We start from the raw sequence: 25686 nt of genomic DNA on the forward strand, positions 1-25686 counted from the left end.
AAAAAAAAACTAAATATTGTGAAGGTTTAAACCTTCACAATATGTAATTGCAGTTTCTAGCACAGTGGTTCTTAACTGGTGTTCTGTGAACTTAGAGAAAGTGTTCTGCCAGAATTTGAAAATCTGTGAAAAATTAAAACAGTTATTAAGATGGAGAAAAAAAAACGAAAAAGCAAAAATCATTGTCTTTAGTTTTATCATCTTTACTTGTACTTATGTAGGCTTTTATTGATTTCTATAACAGATTTCTATTAGAACATGAATCAAATCTGCTTTTGTGTATAGGTGGAGCCTGTGTGCAAACAGTTGAATGAAAACAATTGAAGTGTACAGACATGTTTCTTGTAAAAAGGTTACTGTTATTTTTGTTTTTCTTCAAGTAAGTCCAACATTTCAGACAGATTGTCAGTGTCATAAAATGTATTGTTTTGTAATTGTAGATAGGAGTTCATTTGCAACAAATTGGTCTTCTAGAAACTAAAATAGCTCTAATTACCCTCCAAAGAATTAAAATTTATTATTTGAAACAGCAAAATGGACAAATTTCAAAAACGAAAATATGATTTTGCGCTGATAGTGCTGATGCTAGTGCAAGCACAAGCAATATCAATAATGATACAATGGGGAGAACAAAATAAAAAAATGTCAATAGACAATGATTATTTAGGTTTTGGGTTCACTTACATTGACAAAAATGAATGTCAAATTCCCCTTTGTGTGGTTTGTGGGGAAAAGCTTGGTAATAGTGCAATAGTACCAGCAAAATTAAAACGGCATTTTACATCTAAACATGCCAATCTCCAGTCCAAAGACGAGAATTATTTTCAAAGATTGTTGAATAATCAAATTAATCAAGAAAAAAAATTTTTAAAAATAGTAACAATATCTAATAAAGCACAAATTGCATCGTATAAAGTTGCCAAAATAATCACTAAAAATTTCAAACCACACACCATAGCAGAGTGTCCGATTTTACCAGCATGTTCTGAAATAGTTCAAATTATGTTTGATGATGATGCAAAGAAAGAAATTATGAAAATTCCTCATTTGAATGACACAATAAAAAATAGAATTATACATATGTCAGATGATATTAAGAAAACAATTATTAAGCTTTCAGAATAATACTTTGCTTTACAAACTGACGAGTCCACCGATATCAGTGGTATACCATGTAGCTCGTACTAGGATTTGTTCGTTTCATTGATGAAAACAAAATAATTACCATATTTACTCGCATATAAGACAAGGTGTGACTTTAAAGATCAAAAAGAAAATTAGATTTATTAATACAATTCTAATATTATTTCGTTTAATCACAAATAAAATATCAAATGCACATAAATGCACATATTGTCCCACAAAAATTACTAGCATTTTAAACTTCAAGGAAAAATCTTGTGAAATTGACAACATAATTTGTTCACGTAAAGCTGGACAATTGGGAACCTTTTTGCCAATTCTTAACAGTCGAATTCACTCTCTGTCAATTACTTATGAGTTTCTCCAAATTCTGATTTCCAAATAATCATCCGTTTTCACATGGGAATGAATTAAAACTTATATTGGGCTCCCATGTAATTTTGGAAATCAATTCAAAAACTTTGCTTTTCCTCTTGCTATTCATCTTTAATCCTAACAATACACAACAACAACCCAGATAAAATACTTTTGTTTTTAAACACCAGAAGGCGAGAATCCGGTAAAAAATGCAAATACACAGTTTACAAAAATTATTGCAAAAACGAAAAGAATCCTTCGCTTATGCATATAGGACAACCTAGATTTTTAAAGCAGTGAAAAATGAATAAAAACCTTTTCTTCTATGCAATTAAATATGGTAATCAATTTTTATGCTGCAGACAACTTATTGAATGCACAACAGGACAGGATATTTTTGACTCCATTTTATCATATTTAGATAAATTTAACATGACACCAATGTGTAGGAATCTGTTTCAATGGTGCTCCTTCAATGGTTGGTTCTATTAAAGGATTTATTACTTCTGCAAAGAAGAAAAATTGTAATATCATATCTACACTGAGAATCACTTGTCTCAAAAACATTACCTACGACATTAAAATTTGTATTAAACCAAATTGTAAATATGGTAAACTACATTAAATCACGACCCTTACAAACATGCCTATTTAAAAAACTATGTGCATCTATGAAAGCTCAGCACAGATCTTTACTTTTACATACTGAGGTAACTGAAGTAAGGTGATTATCGCAAGGTAAAGTACTGAACTGAAGTTTGGAACTTAAGGACGAATTGTCAATGTTTTTTCAAAACGAAGAGAACAATATTTTTAAAACTTTTCTTACAAATGATATTTGGTGTATTGAAATGGCACATTTAGCTGATATCTTCAATTATTTAAATAATGTGAATTCTGGTATGCAAGATAAAAACGAAAATATTCTAACATCCACTGACAAACTGTCAGCATTTCAAAAAAAAAAAAAAAAACCATAAAAAATAACTTTGGAGAACGCACATAATTCAAAAAAGGACAACAGACATGTTTCCTTCAGTCCAAAATATGATTATTGATGAAATAATTCCTATTATAACACAGCATTTAGCATTATTAGAAGAAAAAATTGTGAAATACTTTCACGCATTGAATATCGAAAAATATGATTGGATATGAAATCCATTTTCTGAAGTCAATACATCAAGTTATGAGTTTTTGTTATAAGAGGAAGAATTTGTTACATTGTCAATAGATTGTACTCTCAAAATGAAATTTTCCAAAATAAGACTTGAAGAATTTTGGATTACTGTAAAACCAAGTTTAAAACTATTTCTAAAAAAGCAATTAAAATTTTATTACAATTTTCAACATCGTACTTATGTGAGCTTGGTTTCACAACATTTAAGACAAAGAAACTGGAAAGACTGACAATTATAGAAGAGGAAATGAGAGTAGCTATTTCACACATAAGACCAGATATTGAAAACATCTGTAAAAGTCATCAAGCCCAAATATCACATAAAAAAAAAAGAAAATTGTCACAATTTTTTAATTTCATTTACTGATTACATATTAGTCAAAGGCAAATAACAAACTGTTATGTATGTGATTTTTAATATATTATGCAATATAAAAAAATACATATACTGTTTTATTTTATGACTGTTCTGCAAAAATCTTGTAAAGTTGTAAGTGTTCCTTGATTCTGAAAACGTTAAGAACCACTGGTCTAGAATATTATCCACTTGGCTAATGCCATTACAAGAAGTGAAACTTCCAAAAACTTAAAAGCTAAGCACTCAATTCTCAGAGGCCCATTTTTCAGAAATACTTGAGAAGTGGGGTTATTTGGACAAGGAGCTGTTTGTGTTTAGAGATACATGCTCATCAAGTTTTCTTTGAACTGGAGACCCGAATGTCTGACCCTCTCCTTTTTAGTCCATTTTAATGCAAGGCTATGAGGCATAGGTGACTTTGTGTAACTTTGATTTGTTAATATGTTCTGTCAGGCCAGTCACTACACATAAGACAAGAGTTGTTAATAGGTTCAGTAGATGGCTCTATAAGCTTCATTTGCTGCCATAGCCTGAGGCACATATGATTTGTTTGGCCCCCTGTGGAGAATTGAATGTGAACCTGCATCTTGTAAAATTAGAAAAATTTAGCGTGCAACTATGAAAGTGAAAACAGCAAATACAATGCAGAAATAAAATTTCAAAATCTAAAGGCTATATACAAAAAACAAGCTTGTTGACTATTCATCTAATTGGATTTTATCATCATGTTTCATAAAATAACACAGGTACTGCACTTAAATGTAGCCCAATAAACATTTTCCAAATACTAGGTTAAAATTGTAAATGTTGAAATGTAATAACAACTTGCAATTATTGTAATGATAATACAGCACTCATTTTTGCAAAAAATGTGACCTTTTGTTCCTTTCTGCTGTTAGTGTTTTTCTGTGCATTTGTACAGCAATCTTGGCAATGGCAATGTACAGTACTCTCCTTGCAGGACTATCTTGCTTCTGCAGGGTGTGAATGCTGTGGTTATCACTATAAGGGGGGTCAATAGATTGGTCTGGACAGTGTCCCCAAGTAGGTTTTTAATACTACTTTGCAGAACTTTATCGTTGGCAAGTGTCTCCCAATGGCCAATACCCATTGTATCCCAAGTGTCGAGACACTTGGGATACAATGGATATTGACCATGGTAATTCCAGTAAATAATAATTCTGTAACACTTGATGCCTCTATGGAGTGAGGTTTAGTAGGATGCCATTTCATCCAAAAGATGCACTCTTCCTTTGACAAAATTGTAGTCAATTACACATTGTGGCTTCATGCTTTTGGGTTTTCATTGACTTCTTCCATATCAATGAACACATCAGTGTTTATTTCCACAGTTGAAAGCATGACAAGTCTTTTGTTCAACAATCTTATTACCTGGATTCCTTGATTATCTTCTAGTCCATAAACTTCACCTTTTTCAATTGCTTTCTGACCAAATCTTTTGAAGCACCTTGCCTGTTTTTCTGAGGGTCTTGCACAGTTCCAGCTCATTTTTGGCAATCAACTGTCAAGCTAAATACATGTTTGTGTAGAAGTTGTCAATGTAAAGGGATCTACCTTCATTCCCAAGACCACTGCAGAGTTGCATCAAGACAGCATGAAATTCCAGGATTGGACATCTGTTTCCCTGTGTAGATCTGGCAGGAATAAGTGTACCCATCCAGCATACACACTTATACACAGAAATTAATGTAGTTACATGGGTGAATTACATATCTGTATAATTAGCCAAGTTTTAGCTCTAAGTTAATTCAACTCCAACATATGATTATTGTAAATCTTAATGTTAATATAATACATTAGATATAGCTTTTTTACTTGTTAGTTAACATTCAGAATAATTTGCTAGCTCAAATAACAACTTACCTGTAGGAATATGTTTAAGCAAAACACAATTTGATGACATATTGACTGCCTGACCACCTGGTCCAGATCCTCTTATAAACTGTTCTTCAAGATCATCATCATTTATTTCTGGAACTTTTGATCTATCCACAATGTATTTACATCTCAAAAATTGTTGAATGAAATAATTTTGTCTCAAAAATGTCTGAGAGGAAACTGATGAGTGATATTTGAAAGGTACTTGACGTAAAATAAACTTATATAGAAACATTTTAACACTTTGTATTCAGAGATGATTTTTTCATATTAACCTTTTATTTTGTAGAAAAGTACACCCTTTTTTATATTGAAATTCAATTTCTTCTTTAGTCTGCAGATTTTTATTACTTTGAAATTCTGCTTTTATCCTGTTAAGAAAATATTTCTTGTCTGTAAACTTTAGAGTTTTTGAATACTGCAATAAATTCTTATACAACAAAAGAACTTGCTGTTTTCCAATATTTTCCATCATCAATTTTTCCTGAAATAAATTATTAATTAAAATTTTTTTAAAAATCCAAGAGTTTCTGCAAGTTATCAATCAATAAAATTTATGCAAATTACATATACATGTAATTAAATTCTAATTAAAATTTTAAGAATTTATATTTATGTACTCTATGTACTTATAATTTTTCAAAATTAAAAATTTACCAATATTCAAACCACCAGGAAACATTTGCATAATGTATTGTAATTTTGTGTAAGAACAATATACAGTACTTTGGTTTGATAGGATATGGCAATGCAACACACAGATGATCTACCAAGGGGAATGCCACAAGGAGTACTCTCTATGGGGAAAATTGTTTCTATTTAGGTGTTGAATATATGAAGAAAACCCAGAAAACTCTACATGACCTGTCCATTGGTTAGAAGCAAACAGCAACCAACTACCTGTGTTCAGTGACTTTATCCACCTAGCCACTAGTAAGCAAAGTAAAGATGACCTCTTTTGTAACAGGCATATAATATTTTTACTGTAATAGTTCCTCTTTCATTATATTCATATATACAGCGTAACTATAATTAAAGTTTCCCTATTTAGGGTACTCTGTCCCTGTAACCAATAAGCAGATTTACATCAAAATTTGTATACAGACTAAAGCACTGTTATGGAAAAAAGTATGAGACCACCTGCATTTTAAAACTTCCCATTAAAACTAACTGATTTTCTGTAAATACGTTATTGTTTAGGTATTAAAATAGCCATAAACCAAATATGAAGTAAAAATTTATTTTCATATTTAAGAAATTCAAATATAACAAATTATTGCTTGCAATTTGTTTGAAAAAAGTTTGAGACCAGGATCAAAAAGCACAACTAAAACAAAAAATAGTGGGAAAAACAATGTTTCATACTTAGTTTGTTTACCATTAACCTGATCATCATCAATCAATCAGTCATGGATGTAGTAAGAGTTGTTAGCCTTTCAGGACCAATTTCATCCCAAGCGGACAATTCCTTTTTTAAGATCAGAAACATTATAAAATTGTTTTCCATTGGCATTAACCACTTACCAAATCAACTTAAAGGTTTTCTATTGGGTTAAACACAGGCTACACAGTGGGCATGGCAAAAATTTGATATTACTGTCAGATAACCATGTCATCGTTGAGACAGCATTTTGAATAAGAGCATTATCCTGTTGTAAAATAAAATGTCCATCCATTGCATCATCTCTTAGTGGTAGAAGATAATTTCCCAACATATCTTCATAGTCAACTACCTTTGAACGAGGTGAAATAAAAGCAATGGCTGATTTTAACTGAGTGAAAGCTGCCCACACCATCATGGATCCTCCACCTTGTATACAAAGTAATAAAAAATGAGATTGGTGATGTATAACATGCCAATAGTATTACACACCACTAGGGCTATCCAGATTAAATTTCTTCTCATCACTAAAAGTTGTATGATTCCATAAATCTCAATGATCAACATAATGCAGTGCAAAGTCCAGCTGTCTTTCATTATGGAAAGTTGTCAATTTTAGCTGTGCCTGAATTTTAATATATACATGATTTGAAGATTTCTTCAGAACATATTTCATTATTCTTGGTGTTACAGTAGCTGCAGTAAAGTTGTAATCTGACTAGATGACATACCAGAAGATGTAGCTGTTCTCAATATTGCCATCATCTCTGACAGAAAGTTTTGGCCTACCACAACGTTTAGTTTTGCCACAATTGTCAGCGTCCTTTAAGTAATTGTGAACTACCATCTTTCATCTTCCTAGTAGGTCTGCAATAATACATTCAGATTTCCCACAGTCTCCGAATGCATATATATCTTGCCTTTTTCTTCATCGTTAATGTTTTACCAGATGTCATTTTTACTGAAGGTTGAAAATACACAATATGGACATGTGCAAATTAGGTTACTGCAAGATATTCAGGGTTCTGGTTGACCTTGTCAGACGTTTGTGATAACCGTTATTAATCTGAATGATTGGTAAGATCTCTCAGTGTGAGGATTCCTGACACCATTTAGTCAATTCCATAGGCTAAGACATGAGTGAAATTATAAATCTGTTTCTGGAATTCAGAGGTGGGGGGTCTATTTTTAATGTGGATACGATGATGTAGGCAGAAGGAAATTGAACAAGTTAATGATTAAAAGATATATTTAATAAAATAAATCAAGATCCTCTATATACAATTATAAAGAGAAATAAATCTAAATGATTAAAACATATGAAAATGATAGCAAAAATATCTTTAAAAAGGGAACTCAAACTAATACCTCACTAACTAAATTGTTACCTGCCGAGAGAGAGAGAGAGAGAGTTTACATAAATATATTACCTAGATGACATGCAGGCTTTCATGTGAGAAATGAACTGATGTCTTGAGGAGAATACACGCGACTATATGACTGGATACCATAAGTCTGAATTTGCCCGGTCAAGTTAGCAGAGAACTGAGTTAGTTACTAGCTAGCTAGCTTTTAGAGGTGACTTATCACTTTTCATAAGAAATCTCCTGCAATCAAATTGTTTAAAAAAGCCCTCCACACTTCTGACACATGATGGAAGTTGGGATGTTTTGTGGCTAGTGTGAGAAATCCCAAACTAAACTATCACTTTTGAAGGAACTGTGTCATTTTCCTCCAATTAAACAGGAAGTTCCTTTTTCAACATCTACAATTTTTACAAAACATATAAAATTCTAGCTAAAATTATACAAAATCTTGTTTTATAATTTAACAAATTAAATTACTAACCCTGGATTCTCACATTAGAATGTCTATTGTATTTTAGAATGTTGTAAAATATGAACTTTTGATCCTGGTCTCAAACATTTCCTTGCAAATTGCAAGCAATAATTTGTTGTATTTGAATTTCTTAAATATGAAAATAAATTTTCACTTTATATTCAGTTTATGGTTATTTTAATACCTAAACAACAACATATTTATAGGAAGTCAGTTAATTTTAATGGGAAATTTGAAAAAGTAGTCTCAAAACTTTTTTCCAGAACTGTATGTGGAAAAGGATTTTGCAAAAATAATTTAGTTCAAAAACTTCTGCTAGAAGATGCTTTACAAGAAAAATACATGAAACAAAACAGTTACTGGTGAAGACTAACCTTAAAATGACATTTTAATCTGCTATTTTAAACGTTACAAATAAAGTCAGTGAAAACAATGACATAGATCTGAATATGTGTGATTTCTGGTGGTGACCATTTAAAAAATATTCATTGCAGTTTATACAAATTTTGCGCAGATGCTCACCTCATACTCTTTCATTAAATTTTTTACACAATTTTCTGATAGATATGAAATTCTTCCACATACATAAAACTTTAGTCTTGATATTATTTTTTGTATTGATTGAAAGCATTTTTGAAGATTTGTAATGGAATTACAAAATTGGAAAAACTTCACAATAAATCAAACTAAAATTACTTAATTTTGTATAATGTAGGTTTGGAAAGGTGCATATACAGCACATACAGGCTATAAAATTTCTCAATTTGGCCTATCCTAAACTGATGACATTTATCTATCATGCAATATCATATATTGTACAAACACTTCATAATATTAACAAATAACATTAACACTTTCTGGTGCGGGATATGGGAATGGCTTTTGACCCGGAAATATACCTGTAATTTCTTGTAATCTTTTGTCTAAATGTGTATGCTTCTATTTCTTATGGTGATCATCCTTTTACTTATAAAAGTATACTTCTAGCTCCATCTATTAACAAAATTTTAAGATAGAAATTTGAAATCAATATAGCAATTTTGCAACTTTTATTGAATTTTTCACAACAAAAGGTTTTCCCACCATTTTTTTTGTTTGTTTAAGTTATTACTATTAATGTTTGATTCTTTTAAAATGTAAATACAAATAAGTAAATAAGTATAAACATCAAATTATTGCAGATTAATGCACTTTTTTATAGTATGCAAATTTGCATATTTACCAAAATGGCATATAAACATAACAAAAGCTAAAATTTTGTTGCACATATTGCCATATATTTTTGTCAAAGGACAGAACACAATAATTAGAATGAATATAAACAATTACCTAATCAGAATTGAGCATGCATTTTTCAAATGGGGCAATTATAAATAAAGGCTAAAAAAAATTAGTTTTTGCTTTTGTATAAATTATATTTTTATTATGAATAATCAAATCTGTATCAACAAATAACTTATATATCAAATTAAACAAGAAAAATATTATCTTTAATATAGATTAGTCATAAAAACCATAAAGTTGTTTGTTTTCAAATGTGCAAGATATTAAAAACAGGTCAACAAAGGTCAGTCCACAGAATCATGACACCTAAAAGATAAAGACCTGAAAGTGCGAATTAATTTAAAACATGCTCTCTACCTCAAATTAGTAGTGTCTTGTCCCTGTACATCATCTTGTTCATATTAGATAAATGAACCAGTATGACTCTATTCTAACTCCTTTCAGGGAAAAATTTTTTAATTGAAATAACGTGACTTCCAGTTTGCATTGAAAGTTCATATATAGTTAATTGGGCCTCCTGTCCCTAAGCTTTCCATATTTGGTCTCAGCTTTCATCTATGTAAATCCATTCTTGAGATTAAGACATAAGACAGACAACAATGAGAATTTATAGGATACAATTTTTTCAAATTGCAGCCTAATCAATCTCCCAATTTCTATTGCACTGGAAATGAAATTTGGAAATATTCAGGTTTTGTAAAAGACTGCAATAGTGTTTTGAACCTTCCAAATTTTATGGGATTATGAATTTTGGTTGTTAGATTTCAACAGAGGGTTGATTTTTTTGGGGATTTTATAACATTTTTAAACAGTTTTGTTGTTTTTTAATCTCTCCTGGAGTGAAAGAAATCAAAGGCATTTTTGGAGATTCATATTTTAGTTAGTTTTTAAATACTTTTTAATGATTTTTATGTTTTTGAATGTCCTAATTTTGAGGGGTATAAAATCATGTGGACTGATGGATAATAAAAATAGGAATATTTGTAAAATTCATTAGTTTTGAGAAAAAATTTGGACATTTTTATATGATTTTGTGGCTTTTTTTGACTATACAGTCAACTCACATTAATACAAATTATTAGGGGATCAGTTGTTAGTTCACTTTATCAAAAATTTGTATTAACAATTTCAGGGTCAAAGTCAAGGTTGTAAAATTTACAGAGTTAAGGATTAATAGGCCATCAAAATTTATAAATTATAATATTTTGCAAAGTTAAATAAATATAAAATTTATTTACAAAAACCAATTAATGTTCTAAATGATTTTCAAATCAAACAAAATGAGGAGACAGTATCCACCATTTAAGTGTGGAACAGTATATCAGAGTACTTAAATGAAACAAAGCTAAAAGAAATCCATGATTTTTTTCTGTAGAAGATTGAAAAAGTAGAAAATATTTTTTGGTACGAAAACAGTAAAAAAGAAGCCAAATTTGGTGCAAAGTAGCCAATCCTATCCTCGCTTTAGGTACCCCCTATATTCAAACCAGCATGTTTATGTGGGATGCATCCATTTAAAGGGGTAGGCATCCTTAAACTTTAACCCTTATTTTCCAAGTACAGAAGAATGGTTTGATAAAACCAGATATTTTAATTGCTCTACAATCACAAGTTAAACACCTTTGCTTACTAGGAGAAGAAAATCTACTCTACTCAAAATAGAACATTTATTACAGTATCATTTTGCCTTTTACACTTTTGTATGTGAATAATAAAATCATTATTGGAAATAGGTTATTTCTTGGGGGTTGTGAAAATAATTTATAGTTTGTTTTAACAAATTTTAATAAAATTTTTGTTTACTTTATCACTGAAAATTAACATTGTAACAATGGCATTTTGCCAGAGCAATGGCAAAATTTGCTTTATTGGTGTTTAAGGCAAGTCAACTGTAATTTAATGAAGATCCCTCAATTTTGACTATGCCAGAAGTAACACAACACTAGTTTTTAAATTTCCATACACAATTTATGGATAAAAACTATTGCTTTCATCAAAAAACACTATGGCTGGTTCTAAAGTTATAATACAACATCCAAAGTTATCATAAAACTATAAATTTTATGATAACTTTGGATGTTGTATAGATTACTCCCAATGGAATTTCGGGACTTTGAGTATATATCTGAACTCGGGACCGAGACGAGTTCAACAGTACCCTACTTTTGGACCAGAGATGAAAAATAAGAAAGTTATCATAGTTACAATTTCTTGCCTTTCACAATGCAATCTACGCCATTTTAGAGTTTTCCACTAGGTGGCGTTCGACTGTTCGCGCTCCCGACAGACCTCCCAGATGGGGGCTGCCGGCAGGCCGCCCAGTGTTTAACGTTACTAGTTATTGATTCACGATAGTTCTTGTACACACATATCAATAACTAGCACGTATCAATTAACGGTCGCGACTGTTTGCGCTCCCGATGAACTCCCCCTGGGAGGGGAGCCGCCAAGTGTTTAAAGTCACTACTTATTGATTCACGGTAGTTCTTGAACAAAAGAAAAAAAAAGGAAGTGGCATTCGACTGTTTGTGTAATTTCTTGCCTTTCAGAGTGCTTTTTTTAACGGTTTGCAGACTTTACCGCAAAATGGCGGCACTAGCAACTACGGTGCTGTCTGCATGATTGCATTAAATAAGTATAACAACTTTCTTATTTTTCATCTCTGGACCAAAAGTAGGGTATCGTTGAACCTGTCTCGATCCCCTCAGTTCAAATATATACTCAAAGTCCCGAAATTCCATAGGTGGTAATCTATAGTATCCCCAAAATTATTTAAGTTTAAGATGACAAATATAACAGGAAGTTTACAAGATTTTCTCTTTGATGACGTTTTCTTCGTAAGTGATACATCTTCCAGCAAAACCTACTCATCAAAGGAAACAAACCCGGGTCAAAAATACCCGATTTTAGGCAAACTTGTTTATAGTTTGCCTAAAATCGGGGATTGGACCCAGCTCCCTGCACAGGTTCACATAAGTTTGGAGGGAACAGACCTAAATTACCGAGAGATTGTTTTGGTAGTAATTGCGTTATCACAATAAAGTTTTTTCGTTTTTGGTCCAATTATTTTCCATCAAGTTTTTTTGTTTTGTTTTACATTATTATTATTAGTTAACGAAATACTTACAAAACGTATATTTCAACATTTGGGAATACTCATTCCCAGATTTATCTCGCACCTAACGCCCTCTGAATGATAAAAATTCGGTTTCTTTAATATGAAACATTAATACAGTAAACAAAAATTTTATTTTAAGAAGCATTTTTAATAATTAAAATTAAAAAGTGTGATATATCCACATAAAAAATTATTATTATTTAGACATAATAAGTAAAACCGACTTTACGAGACAACCCGGCCGAGCGGTTAACGTGGCAGCATACCGAATTGGGATCGAAGTCGGAGGGGCCGAAAGTCTCTAGAGATTTTTCGAGAACCAACTATAAATAGTAGTGATCAGTTGCGCACCAAGGGGAAAAAACGATTAAAAGACGCGATTTTATAGCGACTGTTTACATAATTCAAAGTGGTAGTCTGCAGGGGCGTAGCATTTCGCGGGAAATTTAGCGGCAATTGTTTTTACTGGTGGATCTAATAATCGACAAAGAAATTAACCAATTACAGTGTTAAAAAAGTATTCTGTCGATGTTATCAGCAAATAATCTGCCTTTTTACCTCTAGTTGCTGTAGAATATTAGGGAATATTTTTTGGAAATACTGAAATATTTTTGATCCGGAGTTTGTTACAAAGCATTTATTGGTTGAAACAGTTAAAAGACACATACAAGATAGCGAATCAGAGCTTAGACAGCAGCAGACTTGTTTATAGTTTGTAAAAAATGCTTCTAAAGTTGACGATTTTTTCCCGAAAAATTCCTGAAACGTAATACTTTTTTGGTTTCGTTATAAATAAATAAAAATGATATATTTTGAGTAGTTTTCTTGATTGATAGATCAAAAACACATTCCCACAAACATCCAAAATGTAAAAACCACGAAAAAAAGCTATGATTTTTACAAAATTGATTTTTGAAAATGGCCTACTATTGTACCCCATGCGCCCAACTATGCGTGAAAACCTCGCGCGCTTGACTCAGGGTTTAACTTAGTATCTGAACAACTATAAAATTTCTTCCACTTAAACTTTCTGCTTCTGATTGTTCGAACCCTTCCTATAGTGTAAGACACACCCTTTCCCTTTATACGTCCATTTCTGAATTTATTTTATGGTAAACAATTAGTAGAACTAATCACCAGACGCACATATTCGTGTAATGTTGGAAAAGCCATCTCTTGCACCTGGATAAATGTTAAAGTAAATACCCTGTATATATATATATATATATATATATATTTTTTTTTTTTAACTCTTTCCGCCCTGTGGGCACTAAGAGGGCCTCTTTTATAGGCACATTATGGGTTCAGCCAGGCCCACAATGGGGCGACCGGGTGGTGAGGGACGGGGCCCGACATATCCAAACAGACCAACCCCCGAAAAATTCCTGGGGATTTCTCAACCCGCTCAGATTCGAACCCAGGTCCCCCAGAGCGGTAGGCTGCCACCTTGACCACTCGGCCATCTGGCCTACTTACCCTGTATATTGTATCCAAATTTGCATATGCAGTTATAAAAAAAAAAAAAATACAGTAATTAGAAGTACTAAAAGAGAAAATAGATAAGAAAAATTAAATTTACAGCAAATGTTTATTAATGTAACTTAAAATAGATACTTTTTAGTAGTTCGTTAGTGTCAACTTTGAACGTGTATGTATATTCAGCTATAGTATACAAATGCAATACTTACAAGAGACCATATCCAGAGGATCCTCCTGAAGTTTAAAATTTTGTAATAAAAGATTGCATGTTAATAATAATAATAATAAAGCTGCTGATATGCAGTACAATAAAATTTTATTTCTCAGAGGTATTACAATGACTCTGGTTCTATTTCACCAAATTCTAATCACTTTCAACAAATTTGAGTGTCTTTGATAGCAATTCTTGATTATGTCTATAAAATATATGGTAACACAAGGAATGCATTTACTTATCATCAGCATCATAAACATGTGAGGAATTATTATAAAGGTAGCAAAGCTTACCAAGAAGTTGATCCTTTAATTGTAAATAAATTGGAATCTACTTTGAATAATTTGATGATACAGTACTATCAAGCAAAATTTCTGCAACATTTAAAGGATTAATTTTCACTATTTATTTAATGAAATTAACACAAACTGTGTTGCACAATATGAAAACAAATCACTGAGCAAATGCATATCAGCAGAATATCCATATGCTATTTTCAATCAATTTATGAGTATTTTTATTACTGTAAATTTTGTTGATACCCAGGAATGCCCTCTGGGTATGATTGCTCATTAGTATAGTATATTTTTTTTTAAATGTATTTTTGATTAATTAAAGTAATTTTCTTAAACAGAAAAATTTCAATTTCTAGAACAATTTATTTTCTGTTATATTTACAATGACAAGTACAATTTTGGGTTTATTGAATGCATTCGAACAAAGAATATCATAACTACACGAAATGACTATCTCAATGAAAACGTTTTTCATTCATTTAGAAATTTGGAAATATTTCAATTTTTTAAGTACAAGTTAAACCAGTTTGTACATTTAAATTGTTTATCAACATTATCACAACCATTCAATAATCTTACTGGAATATCATGTACTACATTTTCACTCCATTTTCAGACAAACAGAAACAAAACTTTTCCACAACATAAGCTTTTACAACAGACTTTTCTTAAATAACTTACAAAATATTTAAACTTAAGATATTAACAGCTCTAACTTTTCAAACTCTTAGTATTATAAACTATTTGGTTAAAAATCATCTAAACCTAAATTAGATTACAAGTATGACTGATCTCTATGAGAAAACCAGTTTTGTTATTTATTCTACAGTGCGTTGAATGTACAAGTCCATATAATATAATAGTTGCAGTTGGGTCAAAAATACAAAAAAAATGACAATTTGGAAGTAGTGGATAGCATTACGCTATTATAATTTTAGATGTTGATCTAGAATTTGTTTATATTTATCCAATTTGTTGATAAACACATCAACAACAAATAGGAATGCAAATGTATTCTTAAATTATGTACAACATAACCTTATGAAAATATTAACCAAAGCAAATCTAGGCAATAAAAATAAAACAAACACAAGTTGGAAATATGTATAAACTATAAGAATGATATTTAATAAATTTTTTGGCAAACTGTACAAATTAAAATATTGGTCCACATAGCTGAATGCAGCTTACTTCGTTAAGGAAAAAAGTCTTTACAGTGTATTTAATAAGATATGTCTTACAAGAGCAAATATAGAACAAATCCACTTCTGGTCCATGCTAGCTTGCAACAAAAGTCAGAAGGGAAAATAAATCCATTATTATACCACATTATTTATTAATATTCAATAGCTTGAGGCACTCCATTAATTGTTTTTGACTTCAAAATCCCATCTTCATGAACAGTCACAGTTTCAACTCCATTTTCTACAGTACTAAAAAAAAAAATATAAAATATATTAATCAATAATCTGAAAAATAGCATTATTCAAATCTTAAATTCTTCACCAATGCTAAGAATATTTTATATATAATGCAATTTCATATATTTACAATTTATTAGATAGTTTTCTATAATTCATTACCTTAAAAAAATTAATAGAATAAAAAGCTTTGTAAATTAGCAGTTTAAATTCTAATAAGAGATGGCCAAATGTCCTTTGTAATGTAGATATTGGGTTTGCACTTATTACTCAGTACCTGTTAAAAAGATTTTGTACAAAAAAAAATGCAAATGAGCAAAATGATTTTTAAAATAAATCCAGTAATGCAGTCTATGTAATGTCCAGTAATTAACTATGGTAATCTATTTAGTTGTTTTTAATTGACTATTCTAATAAAGTAGCACTCCCAATTTTTAGAAAATCAATTTTCAAAATTAAAATTTTTAAATTAAATAATAATTTAATTAGTAATATTTGGGAAGTAAATTTTGTTGGCAGTTTTGGTGTAATTTAACTAATTACGAATTTTTGTTTTCTGTTATAGTTAAGATAATCCTTTTGATTTAATTTATCAAGGAGGTAGATATATTTGCCAGTAGGCCAGAGAGATAAGAGGACAAAAATCTTTCACACAGATATGTGGTACATTAGAGGAGACAAAAATTATGCATTTGTTACAGAGAGATCTTAATGTGAAAGATAGAATTAGAGAGAATGATTGCAGAAGTGGATAAGATATTCTTGAGGGTAGAGAATTTGGATGAAGCTATTGTGGGATTTGAATCTAGGTTGGAGTTACTGGAGAAGAAATTGATGCAGGAGGAAGATTTGGCTTCAACTACAGAGTGAGTGAATTTGCAATGGTGAATCCCAGAAATTAAGGTGCTGGAAAAATGTTTAAGGTTGCTGAAATTTTATTTATATTTTCCATATTGTTGAAAATTATTTATTTCTGCTTTTGATATACATTAATCAAAAGAATACACACATTTATACAATTATTAAATAGAAATTTAAAAAATTAACAAACCTATTAGAAAAAGTTAGAATTTTAATGAAATCTACTTGGAAAAAGTATAAGGTCACATGTGTAAATTGATTTACACATGTTTAGAATTGTTACAAATCTGCTGAGTATTCTACATGGTATCCATTCTACAATTTTACTTGCAGCAATGTCAAAAGAAAAACATTTGTCAAGATTTGAGAGGGACCAAATTTTAGCATTTTCAGAAATAGGATTGAACAGAAGTAATTGGATTAAAAATTGGATGATCAATTCTTGACAGTGCATCAGAAATCTCAGATTGTAAACCTTTCCCAGCATAAGAATGTCCTCAAACTATTTTGGGAGAATTAGAATTAAACTGCACATCAAGAACCATTAGAAATGTTTTATCTGCCAATGAAAATTTAAAATTCTCTAAAATGAAAATTAGACCTCTTTTAACACAAGCACACCAAGAAGCAAGACGGAGTTTGCACATGAACACAACATTTGGCAGTAAATAGGCTGATGAAATATTTTCAGATGAAGAAAAATTTAATTTGGATGACTCGATGGTTTTAAATATTACTGGCATGACATCAGATATGATAGGTCTTACTACTCAGCAGTAGTTTGGTGGTGGTTGTCATGGTATGGGCTGGTTTTGCAAGTCATGGAATAATACCAATCATATTTATCACAACAAGAATAAATTCTATTAAATATCCAGATATTTTGGCAGAAAATTTGTTGCCTTTTTGGACCACTTATTACATCTGATGATTGAATATTTCATCAAGACAATGCATCAATTCACTGCTCTATGGCAACAAAATCATGGTTTGCAGCTAATAAAGTAACTGTTTTAAAATGGCCAAGTAGAAGTCCTGATCTAAACCATATTGAGAAACTGTGGAGAATTTTGGTTAGATTTGTATACAAAGATTTTCATGTATTTACATCTAAACAGGATTTGATGCAAGTCATTGAAAAAGCTTGAAATAATTCATGATATACAAAATAAACTTTCTTCATCAATGATTGAAAGACTAATAAAGGCAGATTCGTTGGCTATTGACAGTGTAATTACTGAAAATATCATGTGGCTTTATATTTTTATCCAAGTAGATTTCATTAAAATTCTAACTTTCTAATATTTTTAATATAGTTTTAAATTTCTGTTTAATATTTGTATAAATGTGTGTATGAAGCATTATGATTGTTTTATAAGACTTAATAACATGGTTATTTCAGGATTTCCTGAGATAAAATCCAAATTAAGGATTCTATCTTCCTGATCTATGTTAAACATTTTTTGAAATAAGCTGAATGTTGATAATGTTTCTGTAGAAAAATGTTACAGATTAGGATATGTAAAATTGGAAGGAAAAGATTAATTTTTTCGATTACAGCAATAAATGTACGATCAAAAGTATGTCATTTAAGTTGAAAAGTTCCAATATTTATATAACGGATGACCTACCTCCTTTGACTAGTGAAGTTAGCAAAATAGTGAGGGCCTTTGCTAAAGACAAAGAAGGGAAAGGAGCATAGATTAAATATATAAACACTGGTGATGCAGTCAAGGTAAATGACAGAGGTTTTCACTTATAATCCATACTCAAAGAAGATGGAAATGCAAGATGGATCCTGACTTCAATCTGATGTTTTCATAACATTGTGGAATTGTGAGGGAATTCTGAACAAATCTTATTTATTTTGGCAATTTTTATCTTCTTTTGAAGTTCTCTCTCTCTCGGAAACTTGGTGGGATGGTAAATCTGCTGTTATAGAGTTCAGTGATTGTGAAAATTTGTAATCATTCAAGAAACTGGATTTTGTGAGACTAATAGATGACATTATATATCAAGTTTGATGCTCTTGTTAAGCAAATTGTTATCTTTGAGTTTTGGTAATTGAAATTATATTAGGTAATAAATTAGTTGTTTTTTGTATCTAAGACCTGTTATTTGGGAAGATATATGGAACGAGGTTGTTATGGTAGTTCAAAGTTATAATATTGATATTGGCGATGGGCAATTTTAATGCATGTACAGGAACAGATCCACAGGACTGGACCCAACAAATTTTGGGTGAGGTGGACTGGTGTTGGTTATCAAGAATATTGCTGAATTTGATAGTAAATCAGCAAGGCAAGTCAGTTTTAAGTTTTTATTCTTTGTTTATGAATCGTAGAGGCCCATTTGCCTCTAAAGGCTGTTATTCTTATGTGAGTTCATTAGGTAGTTCAGTTATTGATTTGGCTATTATCAGATTTAGTTCTTATATCATTGGTTTCAGGTTTTGCAGTTTTGGATGAAGTATTTAGTAGTCATTTTCCAATTACATTGAATTTAAACTGTAATTTGAAAGAGAAATTAGTTAAAGTAATGACGCCAGGATCAGTAGATTCCAGGTTATTTTTGAAGAGTGATTACAGTCTGGTGGTAAATCAAAAATATAACAAGTTAATGTCAAGAATTCAGTCATTTAGAGTTGACTGTTGGTTTGTTTGTTCAGCTGGTAAGAGATATTTTGCTGATTGGAATAAAAAAAACCCAAAGGACCTGATAAATTTTCTTGGTTTGACTTAGATTTGTAGACTGAGTATTTTAAGAAGAAATTAAGCACAGAATGCAATGAGATAGGCAAAATTTGGAGATCAGATTGCAGTAGCTAACTTTGTCAAAGAGCAAAATATTGCTCATAATTGTAAAGGCAAAGAAGAAATTATTTTTACAGAGATTGAATAAAAACTTGATTTCTGGAGATAGTATGCAATTCTGGAAATGTATTAATTTTTTCTTAGGGTCACTCATGCGAGTCTGCCAGATCTGGACTGGGTAGAACATTTTGTGAAAGTATATGGCTCAGAGTGTTATAAACCAGATGTTTTGTTACAGAAATCTGTTATAATTGGCAAGATGATTTTTTGGGTGTTGAGATTACCTCTTTGGAAGTAGAGTCAGCTGAGTCATCAATGTATGACAGTACTGCTCCAGGAACAGATGGCAAAGAATTTCTGTAAAATTTTATAAAAACTGTCCTGGACTATTTAATTATTTAGCTTCTTTGTTTAATAACATATACAAATTGGGAGATGTTCCACCAGACTGGCATGCAAGTAAAATCATTTCAATATATGAAAAAGGTTCTAAAGAAGTGTCCAGAGAATTATAGAGGTATTTTGCTATTATCAACTATTTCTAAGATATTTTGCAAAATTCTGTATAGGCAATTAGTTATGTGGTTGAATAATAATGGGATTTTTTTCAGATTGGTTCTCACTCTGGTTTCTCTACTTTGGATAATAGTTTTGTATTGTATACTTTTTCCTCAAACTATTTTGAATGCAACTTTTGCTTTTTTGTAATTTGCAATCAGCATTTGATTCTCTGGTTAAAGACATTTATGGAAGATTGGTCTAAGTTACAGATCTGATAATTGTCTAATCCAGTGGTTCTTAACCTGGGTTCGACCGATACTTTGCGGTACTAGGGTTGTGGAAAGAATATGGATGTATTTTTTATGCATAAGGGATTTAAACAGGGATGTGTATTAAGCCAATTTTGTTTAATTTATATATTAACATCTTTATTAAGGAAATATGTGCTTTAGATATGCCAGGATGTGACCTGAAAAGTTATGATGTTAAAATTCTTACTTATGCAAATGATTTGGTAATGTTGGCAAATTCTCCAATTGAATTATAGAAGATGATTAATTTCACATCAGAGGCTATGCAAAAGTTAAGTCTTTGTATTAATGTTAACAAATTAAAATCATAGTGTTTTATAATGGAGGGGTTCATGCTAAAAAGAAAAGTGGTATATTAAGCATAACTTAATCATAGTAGTAGATAGTAAATACAAATATTTGGGAGTTTTTCTTCAATCGAATGGAAAATTTTCTAGGCATATGAATCATATTGTTAATAAAGTGAATGTTGGTATAGATAAGATTTTTCAAGTATGTAAATCTGATAAATTAACAGCTTTGTCAGATGAAATTATTTAAAGCTTTTCTTCAATTGACAGAAAGAGAAAATGCCATTCAACTAAATTTTATTAAGTGCCTTTATTCCTCAGAGATGGATTTCCTTCTATATAATCTATTTAGAATTTTAAAGCATCCCATTAAAATTTAATATAATAAAACTATCTAAGATGGACAGGTAAATGTCCAGTTAGTAAGCTTACAGTTAAAGCAAAGTCATATTTACTTTGGCAAAAAAAAGCAGGAATAGTCAATTATTATTATTGGGTGTAAAGCTTTTGAAGCAAAAGAATTTTGTATTTTTGTCAAGTTACGATTTTATAAATTTGTTATGTAATAATAAGAATCATATATGCATACAGTTGAACTCTGATATGAGATCCTGGTTATAACAAGTAAATTACCACAATTTTAATTTGTGTGTATTTCCAAACATTTTCTTATGGTTATAATGAGGGTACTTCACGATATATTGAGAAAATTTTTGGTAGCTATGCAAACACACAAACATTCTTAATTGTTCAAGTAGTAAGAAATGCAATACCAAATTCTTAGAAGAAATAAAACTGAAAGGATTACTTACTTGTTGGTTTTTTTTAAAAACAAAACTAAAAATCCCTTCAGGTGACAATATTTGTAGAAAATTCACCCGAAATGCATAGCTTATTAAAAAAAAAATAATAATAAACAATTGTTTTTCTGTTCTGAGAATCCTTGGTGTATGTTCTTTGTCTCTGATAAAAGGCAGATAAGGAATAAAAACAAAATCAACATTTTTAGTTCTATTGTTTTTAAGGTAAAACCAACTAATAGTATTAAATCCACCCCATTGTATTTTTTATAAAGGGTTACTTAGTTTTATGACCTGTATTGATTACAGGCCTATTTATTATCACTTAACTTTCTGTTTGGAGACCATCTCTCTCTTTCTTGACTAACCTAACTTCCAGCCCTACTGTGCCAATTTACCTAATCATCACTATGATTGTAAAATTACCATATACTCTAGTTAGAAGCAAATCCTTATGAGAGAAAGATGTCTATGAGGAAAAGAAAACATCTCTTGATTTAAAAAAAAGTAGAAACTATTCATGTATTAGAACGTGGAAGTGTGTAGAAAGTTTTCTTTGTCATCTTCGACAGTATTGACATTATTGAAAAATAAAGTAGTCATCAATTTTAAGATTTGTAGATATAAACACTAACTGAAATCAGGCATATTATTAATTATCATCATCTTTAATTACGAAAAAGTAAATTGTTAAATATTAATTATATTGTAGTTTATATAATCATTAATAAAAAATACAGTATAATGTAATACATACATTTGAATCAACTTATTTAAAATTAAAAATTGAAAGGCTGATTTCACTAATTATCAATGGCATAGCTACAAATTTTGTTGCCTGCAAGGCATCCCCTACATGTTTGCATGCATCCACTCGCCCCTAGTTACATCATTGCTCTTCACAGATATAACGAGTAATGGTTATATTGAGAAAATCTTGCTGGTCACCTAATGCTCATTATAACAGAGTTTGACCATATATAATTTTACTTCTAACTACTAATATTTATTTTCTTGTTTATTTAGCCACCAGGAGATTCAAAGTGTTAAAAGTGGCAGTCACTGTTGGTGGAGGTGGCAGTGAATTTTGTTGCAATTTAACTAATTAGGAATTTTTGTTTTCTGTTACAGGTAACGTGACTTACAACTAAAACAAAACAAAAATCTATGTTATACCAATAGTTTATTGCAAATTTGTGTCATGTTTATTATGTTGTTTTGCCTGTACAAATATGTATTTACCTTATTCTAATAAAAATAATTAATTAGTAAAAATTGTTATTTATAATTACTGAATTATTAAAATTTAAAATATGACTATTATATAAAAGTAATTTATCCTCTTATTAATCCATAACAATATTTGTTATTATAACTATAGTTAGTCCATATAATGGTATCAAAAAGAAAAGAATCAAGCTCTCTCTAGATAACATTTAGTGAGATACTTTATTACAATCACCTGGTATAAGGCACCAACAGCTATTATTAGACCATATGTAAAAACATTAGAATTCATCATACTATCTATCCAGTCTATTTATAGATGATAATATAAATAATAACAACTCAAAGCCCAATGCATATAATGAAATAACTAATATCTAATAACTAATATTGCCTAATATTAACTAGGGGCCTTAAATATCGGACTAAAAACTGGCTAAATAAATGATTGATATAATTTGACATCAGAGGTAAACGTTAGGCACCATCTCTTAACTAAATTAATAATTATAATTTAAATAAATTATTAAATAAATTTAGAACCTGAAATAAAAGAACTGCCCAATCTCCATTTGCCGTGCCAGTTATGCCATCCGGAGCCCGAGCAATAGATGATAATACTATCAAGCCTTATGATGAAATATTTTTAATATTTATATAATTAATTTAAAAACATATTGCCATGTATTGTTAATTATTTATTCTAGCAGCTTATAGTTTTATGATTTAGAAGTACATATTTTATTTCTGAAAAGCACTTTTAATTGATTTCACTTACTATCTTGCTATCCTCTGATTCACTAATCAACTTATTAATGATCAAAAAATTTGTAATTTTCATTCTGTATGAAACTGAGAACAATAAAATACTTATTCTGCAATGGAAAAAAAATATAAATACATTAAGGGCTAATCCTTATAATGATCCGAGTAAACAAACCAAACATATGAGAGAGGTATCAGATGAATTATGTCAGAAACTTGCCATAGATGCACATATTCCAGTAACAGAATTTGATCAAGGGCTCATTTTTTATTAGCATCTATGAGTAAAACTACAGCAGTCATTTAGGTAGTTTTAGAAAGTTGTCCTTTTGGACAAGTTTTCAAAAAGGTTATTGACAATCTGAATTCAGTATTTATCTGCCCAATATCTTAAATATACAGTGGGTGATCGGTTAATGAACATTATCTGTTCAAATTGACACTTTGTTCGCTATCCAAATTGTTCATTAACCGATTATCAATTTACCATAGGCTTTTATGACAAGTTGATTAATTTGTTCTGGAGATCCCAAAAAATAAAAAATATATACTTTCTTACTATGTTTATTTATATGTAATAATAAAAATACATATATACACAGTCTTGCATTTTTATTAGTCATGTTTTTTCCATTTGTGGGGGTTAAAGAATTTGTCTAATGTTGATTGCTTTTCTCTCTTCTTCGAGATTTTTCAGAAGTAATTACTGTAATCGTAGAGATCCCCAGCCTATTAACCTCAATCAGTTTGGATGCCATTCTATGATTGTTGTTCTGACATCCTCCCACTTCTTCAAAAGATCTTTAATAGCAGATATCTGCATTAATCCTGTTTTTCAGAAGAAAACATATCTCCCCGAGTATCTTAATGTTGTTCATTCAAGAGTTCTTGGCATTCTTCTGTTGTCAGATCTATTTCAAGTTCCATTATGAGCTCTTCAATGTTCTTTATTTCTCAGGTGTGATTTTTGTTACTCCTTTAAAGCCATACTGCCCAGCAACATCAGACATCTGCCCACTCTCTACCTTTGCTATTATATTCTCACCTTTCGAAAATAAAAATGACGCAAAACTTAACGAGTGCCTGCCCGACAGTCTCGCAAATACTATAAAGGAATTGTTTCTGCCAGAAAAATAAAAGGCTGGAATTACAAGGAAGAGTTTCAAAGTTCGGTGGAATACTATCCGATCAGTATATACTGGGTTGAGTGTTGATGTCGACGTCTCCGTGCTCCAAAAAGTTTTGAATTGTTGCCTGAAGACGAGGAAAGACCAATCAGTATTCATTATTTTACGAAACTGTTCGTTATCTGATTTGTTCGTTAATCAATCACCCACTGTATATGTTATTCTACATAAAAAAAACTATGACATTTGAATGCAGAGATTAACATTTGACAATACATTACTATTAGTGTAACAAGTATGAAATTAATAAATGTTTGTCTCAAAAATCAAATGTATATTTCTAAACACCATAAAACCTTAAGCTGTAGGAATAAATAAATGAAAATTAATAAATAAACTGTTATGGAGTTCAGGTGATTATGTGTTATACTTGTAACTAGTCAACATAAAATCAATCATATTTTATTGTCCGATATAACAATATATGCTGCTTGTATATATATGTTTATAGAGAAATTTTATAGCAGGAGAACAATTATTGCTAGCGAATCATGTCATTATATGTGGTATTATCAAAACAAATGAGCAAAATCATTCTATACATATTTGTGCTCTTTGTGTTAAAAAACATCAGCTTCGATATCTGTCCCATCAGGGCTGGATATACAAGTAAACTATGTAAGCTGTTGCTTAGGGTCTCAAGTTCTAAGAAACCTCAAAAATTTCTAAAAAAAATAAATTTGAAGTCAAATTTTGTAATAAAAAAATTTTTTTTACAAACCAACAAAATATACTTTACTTTTTATTGTGTGTAGTATTTAATTAATGTTTTTGTTAATTCTTTTCTTTTTATGATTGACTTCTAAAATTGTGAAGGGCTGGCAAGGGGCCTCACACAGAGTTCAGCTTAGGATCTCGAAATGCCTAAATCTGGCCCTGTCTCCTACATAAAATACATAAAATTATTGGCATTTTAAACTTTAAGGAAAAATTCTTTAAAATTGACAGCATCACTTGTTCAT

The 25686-nt window shown here is 30.4% G+C and overlaps 2 protein-coding genes across 3 annotated transcripts in view; both read right to left on the bottom strand.

Annotated features, from left to right (window-relative positions):
- LOC136974543 (mitochondrial translation release factor in rescue) overlaps nt 1–5320 on the bottom strand; it is an 8125-nt gene extending 2805 nt beyond the window's left edge. Inside the window, exon 1 of the mRNA XM_067269448.1 lies at nt 4923–5320. Coding sequence (XP_067125549.1) covers nt 4923–5172 — 250 coding nt within the window. The 5' untranslated portion in view covers nt 5173–5320. The remainder of the gene's footprint in view (nt 1–4922) is intronic.
- Nucleotides 5321–14891: 9571 nt separating this feature from the next.
- The window catches only part of LOC136974539 (dnaJ homolog subfamily B member 6-like), a 37551-nt gene continuing 26756 nt past the window's right edge, over nt 14892–25686 (bottom strand). For both annotated transcript variants that reach the window (XM_067269444.1, XM_067269445.1), the window contains exon 7: nt 14892–15981. In XM_067269444.1, the coding sequence (XP_067125545.1) occupies nt 15885–15981 (97 nt within the window). In that variant the 3' untranslated portion in view covers nt 14892–15884. The remainder of the gene's footprint in view (nt 15982–25686) is intronic.

The sequence above is a fragment of the Centruroides vittatus genome, unplaced genomic scaffold (assembly GCF_030686945.1).
Source record: "Centruroides vittatus isolate TY-2023 unplaced genomic scaffold, ASM3068694v2 contig_350, whole genome shotgun sequence".
Taxonomy (NCBI): domain Eukaryota; kingdom Metazoa; phylum Arthropoda; class Arachnida; order Scorpiones; family Buthidae; genus Centruroides; species Centruroides vittatus.